An 8,123-nucleotide genomic window follows, 5' to 3' on the forward strand; every position below is an offset into this window, starting at 1 on the left:
AGATTTTTCACAGAAATTTGCAGAGGTCGTTTTGGGATGGCAAGACATGGTCCTTTCCCTTCCAAAGGGTTCTGCAAGAATGTTGAATGGTGGCTGCCTGCATGACTACATGCTCCTAAAACTACATGCTCCTAGAAACTGGCAATTTTGGGAGAACAAAAGGGAGGAGGGGTTAAATTAGCTGTCACCTGTTTCCTTTTTTAATTAAAGTAATTTTTATTAGAGAATGTTGTCGATGCTGTTAATTGCAGAGAGTTTTAGATCCTTAAAGTCGGTCATTTTGTGAGTACTAAAGCTTAGTTAAATGCCATTCTGTATTTAGAGCAAAGGGAGAGAAGCATCCCAGCTTCCAGCAGGATTTATGGTCGTCCACAGCTTTTTTGCGTGGATGGAAAGTAAGCAGCTCAGAAGCCAGGAATTAAAAGCTTTCAGGACACAATGTGAAACCTCATCAAAAACATGAGCACACATATCCTCGCAGTTATGGGCGTGCAGAATGAAATCTGCAAACTGGAAAAGACAGGACTGGGTGCAACTTTTACCAATTTAACTGAGAATTGTTAGGGGCTGTTTGGGTGATGTCCCTATTTCTGCTTCTTTCAGTAGCAGGGGCCCTGCTGCTTCCACGCGTGGAGATCCATGGGGGGCTGCGTGGGGTGATCCGGCTGCGGCCAGGAGCTACCTTAGGCCACCCCTTACACTGAACCTCTTTCTCCTTGTCCTGGGGGTGCCGAGACCCCCCAATTTTACCCCTGCTAGCAGCCGGGCTGTGGGAGACACTGGTGGTGATGCTGCTGAGGTGCTACAGGGGGTCTTTCTCCCTGAAATTTCCCTCAGAATCTCCCCCCCAGGCCTCAAATCGCTCAGCAACCAACAAAAACAAGAGGCAGAACCCCCCCCAACCCCCATTTCTCTCCCACCCCCGGCTCCCCCGGGACCCTTCTCCGGAGCCGGGCAGCCGGGGCCAGCCGCAGCCCCGCAGCCCGGCGAGAGTTAATGGCGGAGCCGCCTCTCCATTGGCGGCCGGCGCGGCGGCTGCGGAGCCCGGGGGCTTATAAAAGGGGGGCCCCGGAGCCGGCGGAGCTTTGCCGAGCCCCGGCTCCATGCCGAGGCGGCCGGCATGCCCAGCCCGCTGCCGGCCCTGCTCGCCCTGCTCTGCCTCTGCGGGCCGCCCCCCGCCGCCGCCCCTCCGGATGAGCAGCAGCAGCAGCAGCAGCAGCAGCATCACCAGGAGCAGCAGCAGCAGCAGCAGCAGCCCTGGTGCCCCTACAAGGTGCGGGCCGAAGGGGCAGCAGCAGCCGGCCGGCTGTGCTTCAGACCCCCTGCCCGTGGCTTCCAGTGCTCGGCCCGAGCTTGCTTGGCTCACCGCTCGCCCAGCGGAGCCTTGGTGGCCAATGCGCTGCGCAACGGCAGCGTCCTGCTGCAATGGGCCCCGCCACGGCCCGCCGCCGGCCTCCGCGGCTTCGCCCTCAACTGCTCGTGGGATGGCACCTACACGCGCTTCCCCTGCGATAGCGTGGAGCTGGGGGCCTCCTGTCGCGACTATCTGCTCCCCGAGGCGCACGGCGGGGTCCGCTATCGCCTGTGCCTGCAGCCCCGCTACGCCCCGCCGAGGCCCGCGCCGCCCGCGCAGTGCGTGGAGTTCCGCGTGGAGCCCGCCGCCATGAGGGACATCGTCGTGGCCATGACGGCCGTCGGCGGCTCCATCTGCGTCATGCTCGTCTTCATCTGCCTGCTGGTGGCCTACATCACCGAGAACCTCATGAGCCCAGCCGGCGGTGGTGCCGCCTCCTCTGCCGCCTCGCGTCGTGCGTGAAGCGTGGCTTCACAACCCCACCATGGCCCCGGGCTGCTGCTGAGCTTTTCTTGGTTCTTCTTCTCTGACATGGAGACAGATTTGGGTCTCTGAGCTCTGCTCCTGCCGGTTCTGCTCACAGCGTCGTTGGAAGCTTTGGTTGGATTTGGGTTTGGCTTTGCCGGGCTCCTGGGATTTGGGGTTTTCTCGTGTGTTTTGGAGATCATCATTTGCGTAATGGGGTGTTTGCAGCCTGAGCTGTGCTCAGGGGCTCAACCTGCAGGATCGCAGTGGATTAAAAGTGAATGGTGGCAAACATCCACAAGTGCCAGAAAAAGTTCTGCTGCTAGGAGCAAGCGACAGATCCCACAGAGGGCCCGTCCGAGAAGACTTTCAAGAACATGCTCGTTTTAAGCCTGCGCTTAAATCTCCTCGCTCCAGACATGCACTTTCAATTAATTTATTTATTTTCCCAAGGGGGAGCATCATTTAAATCCACAAGAGAGAGCAAGCCCCGTGCAACCCCACAGCCCCACAGCTAGCTGTGTGTTTGATCCAAAGCCCACCTAAATCCCCCTCTGATTTACGTGGGCTTTGTATCGTGCCTTATGCTGCTCCCAGGTGCTGGGGGCTGGCAGGGTTGCGTGATGGGGTGGGAGCCCTTTGAGCGACCAGAATGGTGGTCCCCACAAAAACAGATGAAATTAGTAGCGGATGGAGCTCCATTTCATTGCGGAATTATGAACTGATGCTTAGGTATAAAATAAGTGCAATGTAAGCGAACACCCATCACTGCCCTCTTAAATCCACCCCCCCTTTTTTTTTTTTTTTTTTTTTTTTTTTTTTTTTTTTAGGAATGCCACGTGCAGCCGCACTGAGGTAAAATCATCTGGAACACAAAACCCACTAATGTTGTAGCCGAGTGTTTTGAGCATAGGAACACTCATCGTTAACTGCTCACTCAATGCTGTAGTCAATAAGGTTATAAGGTTTTAGCCATATTCGAGTATTAATTCTCTTGTGCCTTAGTGTTGAGAGTTTGTCCCATTTCTCTTGGTATATCTGTTCCTGTAGTCTTCATAGACAACTGTATCTCCCCTCGTGTTTTTGTCTCTGAAACTGGTGTGTTCTTTTGTTTTTGAAAACAAACTTAGGCTGGTCAGTACTTGAACTTCAATATATCCATAAACTAGAGTCAGTTACCATCTGAGAGCTGGTGTGTTTAGTTTTTATTTAGTGCTGTTTGTATATAGGTGACTGCTGTAACAGACAATGACTTTGTATCACTTAAACGTACCTAAAGCAAAAGTAGGGGAAGGGCTCTTCTGTAATGGGGTATTGCTATTAAAATACTTCAGTTTCCTATGTGATCTGTGTAAGTGTTTATCACTGGTGAATAACCCATGTGCTTTTCTTTTGTGAAATAGTTTGTGAAGTATAAACTTGCTATTAGAGGGTAAATACAGAAAGTATATGCAATCCTTAAAAAAAATGCAGTATTTGTACTAATCATAATCCCTTCAATAACTTCAATAAGCGGTTAAGGAGCTGAAGGACTCTATTTCACCAGGCAGAAATACCTGTTTGTTATTCTTGCTTTGTTGGCTTTCTCACATGCAGCTGACTCTAAATTTAACAGCATTCTCTTTTTATTTATTTGCCTGTGTGCTTGATATAAGCAGCCTGACAATATCTAGAATCGCAGTAATGGAAGGACAGTGTCATTCATTGTCACTGAAGGACAATGTCATATTTTTTTTATCGCTAAGGAGATTGGCTGCTCAAGGAAAAGGCAATCACGTTTTATTGTATCTAGTGGTTTAGTTCAGTGAATTTAAACACCGCGTGAATTTGGACCAAAGGTCTTTCAACGGTTTCAAGTCAGTCTTTCCTGTAGCCAGTTCTGTACGGGACTGCTGGAGTGCCACTGATTTTGTATATCTCTGTCAGCCTCTGTCAAACAGTGTTACTGTTTTGTTCCTCATTTGTTGTGGACTGCCAGATGTGAAAATTAAACGTGTTACTGATGAGTCTTGTACCACTTTGGCATTGACCTTAATAAATTAAGAAAATAATGAAAAGAAATGAAGAAAATCACAAATATTGAATGGTTCAAGATTTGTTTGACTCACAAAGTGAACGAATATGGTCATAATGATATTGTATTACCTAATGTAAAATTATGATAACATTATCAGAAATATGAAAATAGGTATTCTCTGAATACTTGGTTTTTGTTTATGAGAGGTTTAGATCACAGGATAATTAGGTTGGAAGGGACTTTTGAAGGCCACCAAGTTCAGCCTCCTATTCAAAGCCATGTATGCAAACTCACTGAGCCAAGCCCATTAATTCTGGTAGCCAGGTGTCTGGATTTGAGTATAAATGATCCCTGTTTGACCTCTGCAGGAGCTTTGCCTTAGTTCCCAAATACTTCTTCCTTTGCCAATTCAAGCTACTTCATTTCTTGTGCAGCCAGCACTATTCATTGCAGTAATGCTGATGTCAGGAAACTGAGCACCACATCAAATTTAATTCATGGATTTGTATGTGACTATTTTCACTAAGACACCTCTGCACTTAGTGATAGGATATGGCTGTCTGCTAAAACAGCACCTTTTGTATCTACTACAGAAGTTATTTGTAGTCATCTCACATCTTGATGCATCTGCCTCTGTGGATTGCCTTGCAACTGCATGCTGGGCAGAGGAGAGACAAGCAAGAGCAAAAGATGTAGAACAAGAACATAAATCCTGCTGGAGGAAATTCTGTAACTCTCTAAAGGATTATTTTTATCAGTGTTTTGCTCTCCATGCATTATAGATGGGATGTGGGAAACAACATCTCATAGCATCTCATTTGTTTTCAGTGGGTTAAGTTTTAATTGGACACAGCTTGGTGTCTGGAAAAGAAAAGAGTGTTCCCTTTTCGTGTGTGTGACATTAAGCAGAACATCTTCCAAAGAATTGATAACTGGTAGTTTTGTTGATTTTTTTTTCCCACTCTGTCATGAGTATAGAAATTCCTTACTTGTAATAGTGGGAAAAAATCCATGTCAATAGACTCAATATTCATTTGACTCCAACAAGCCTTTGTGTGCAACTGCAAGTTAAAGTAAGCTTTATCCAGTATTTGCAGCAATTCCCAAAGCATGCAGAGTGCCTTGCAGAGATATAATCAATCCTAGCCTGTCCAGGCAGCAGTAAAGTGGCAGTATGCTGATTTATAACTGCCAAGAAACTGGCCATTATGTACCTAATGCTTTAGGAAACAGTGGAGATTGCTTCTAAGGCAACTGCACAGTCTCCCTATTTCTATACAAGTACCTGGGTGTTAAAAATCCGTAGGGTGCACTCTTAGGTGGTATATAGTCTTGCATTTATCTGGTAATTTCCAGTACAAATATCAGGCCAGGTCCATTTCCGCGAGAGTTAAAGTGGAGGACGATATGCTTGTTAACAGGCTTGTGTGTTTTTGTTTTGTTTTGTTTTGTTTTCTCTCTCTTGTCCTGTGTTAAATGTGAGGAAAACAACAGCTTAGATGGAAGCAGCTCAAGCTCAGCCTGACCCCTGCTTTGAATCTTCTGGAGGAAGCAGTCTGAGCCTTAGGCAAAGAATCTCTCTTCTAATTCCATTAGGGTACTTTCTGTGGTACATAAAAGGAAGGGCTGCTCGGCTTTGGAGGTGCAAGTTAAAGCTGGTACTTTGCTTCCATGGAGACCTGGAGTTGAAGTCTTCGAGACTGCTGCTCTATTTCACCAGCATGATCCAAAAGAAAGGCTAGGAAGAGTGGGCTGAAAGGAGAAGTGACAGATAACAGTTAACCGTGTCACATTCCTGTTAAAGGCTGAGTAATTATAGCAGCGATGCTTGGATGGGTTTTCCTGCAGCCTTAGCTGGAGCAAATACACCCTGTCTGGTGTTGCTTTCAGCAGTATCTGAGGGTCATGCAAAGAGGTAAAGTGTTCTGAGCATTGAGGGAAGGATGTAGAAAATAACACAGCCTGGTTTAACTTCCACAAATTTCTGCACATCAATCAATACACAAGGCTGGAGTCTTCACACAAACCTGCCCTCTCAAAGTGCTTATGTTGACTCTGTTCTATTATGGGTATTTCTCTCAACTATCTGGTGTAGGCCACTCGTCTCTCTCATGCCAGAATTGATCTGGTCCTTCCCTATCCTTTGCTCTTTCTGGTGAATTCTCCCCCACTGGAGTAATGGAGTTGCCAAAATCACCCTCCAGGTGCCTTCTGCAAACCAAGAAAATGTGATTTCCTTCAGCAGGAGAAACAGCCCAGGACACTGTCTTTACGTGAGTTTAAAGGATTGAGGTGTACTGAGTAACATACCCTGAGGTGTCTCCAGTGTTAAGCAGAGGGAAGACAAAAGCTTGTGTGTAGCTCCTGCTTTCCAAGAGAAAGCTCCCATTTCCACAGAGAAAAGGGGGAAAAGGCTTTTGTGCAAAGTGCACAGTGCTTGGGATTGATCCAGGGGGTCAAACCCATTTACTTCTTGTTAGGGGTGATTCACCTCTCCATCCAAACCCATCTTGGGAGCTTTCCTCCATGGCCCAGCTCAGTGGAGCCACTGCAACATTTGGCTGCCACCTAGTGCTGAGAAAGAAAACAAGCCCAAATTCTCTGCTTTTCAGGGAAAAAGTGATTGCTTGGGTCACTTGAGTCACGTTCTGAATAATGGAGTATGTGGCTTACATTGCCAGGCAAAAGGAACTTATATGTGTGTGAAATCTGGGAATAGGACACATTTGGGAAAAAAAGATGCAAAGGCTGCCAGGAAAAAAATATTTGGTATTTATGAAACAGCTTTTTGCAGAGATGCAATTAAAGCATTGCATTACAAACACAGAGTGAAAAAAGTCCTCAAGGCCTTACATTATAAAATTGGAGTAATTACTTCCTGGGTGTTGGAAAATTGCCTGTATATCAAATGAGACAGGATTGTGTAGTAGCTAAATTGGGGGACTGGGATCTGGGGATGATTAGAATGTATCACCTGCTGTGGTCACAGCAAATTATGAAATTTCTGTCTGGGCATTTGTAGATGAAACATGAGGACGTGTATATATATGTGTTCCTGAGACTCTTCAGAGCTGTAGAAGTACTAAATATAAATCATTAAGAGCCCCTGGCTGTGTAATGAATTCATGGTGGTTGCAGGTAATATATCAGCATGTTGAAGTTGAAGAATGTCTTGTAGGTCCTACTTTTAGAAGATGAAAATGCAGCATGAAATGCAGATTTGTGCCAGTGAAATTCCTTTTAAACTAGAACAGATTTCCAGAGAGGAAGACAGATGCACAAATGGAAATGAATTTCCTGGTAAGAGCTGTGCGATGTGTCAAAAACCAGTAGGTTTTGAGTGCTGAGCCTGTTCCATGCCTGCCTTCCAAGTGGCCCTGCTAGGGTCGAAGCTACCACAGCCATCCTCCCGCTGCTTCTATAAATGACAGGGCTCAAGTGCTGACATATGAATTTTCCCTTGGTGTCCTCATGACATGAAGGGTACCTTGGCTCACGTAGGTGACACTTTTCCCTTGTCTTTTTAGTTTGGAAAGGCCGTACCATGGCCTGGGAGTTTTGGGAAGACCAAAGTTTTCATTATGGTGTGGTGCAGGCCTCGGACAGTGATGGAGTCAGTCAGTATTGGTGCAGTTGTTACTATTTTCTAAATTCTCTCACATTTTTTAAGAGAAAGATTTGAAACTAAAGCTTGGATCAAGACCTTCCAAACACAATCTAGTCAGTGGATCAACTGTGGAGCTTTCTGGGCCTCTTGAGTAGGGTCCAGACATTTCACATGTGGAATTTCACTTTTGTATGGAGAGCTGGAGGAGCGGGAAGCAAAGATGAGACACCTGATGAATTATAAACGAGGTCAGTTGATGTTACAGGGCTACAGCCTTATCATAACCTTATTCCCTGCCTTTATCTGAAGAGTTCTTGAGAGCCTTTATCTTGGAGTCCGTTTATAAGGAAGTAAAAGGCTCAGACTCAGAATTTATTGGAAAGCAAGGCTCCTGATGCGAGCTACCTGCAGGAAGCACAGATTTGTGTACCACACAGAACTGGAATTAAAGAGAAGAAAACAGGAGGGGCAGCAACCGAAGCGCTGCGTGTGGAACAACGCCGGGAATCACGCCGCTAACCCACACGGAGCGCTGAGGGATCCCTCCCCGCGGCTCCTTAACCCCAGTCTCCGGTGTTTGAAGGGTTTGAGTGGAAACTGTGCGTGTTAAACACAACTCCAGGTCCTATAAACCGCACAGGCCCCCCCCCAACACTCCGCCATGCCCTCCTCCCTGTGGC

General features: G+C 46.7%; 1 protein-coding gene across 1 annotated transcript; it reads left to right on the plus strand.

The window, feature by feature from the left end:
• The first annotated feature begins 1,093 nt into the window (after positions 1 to 1,093).
• On the plus strand, positions 1,094 to 3,160 carry FNDC10 (fibronectin type III domain containing 10). Its single transcript, XM_084494852.1, has one exon. It carries the CDS (start codon positions 1,121 to 1,123, stop codon positions 1,814 to 1,816), a length of 696 nt encoding a protein of 231 aa, XP_084350978.1. The 5' UTR covers positions 1,094 to 1,120; the 3' UTR covers positions 1,817 to 3,160.
• Positions 3,161 to 8,123: the final 4,963 nt, after the last annotated feature.

This window comes from Aythya ferina (genome assembly GCF_964211825.1).
Source record: "Aythya ferina genome assembly, chromosome: 21".
NCBI classification, from domain to species: domain Eukaryota; kingdom Metazoa; phylum Chordata; class Aves; order Anseriformes; family Anatidae; genus Aythya; species Aythya ferina.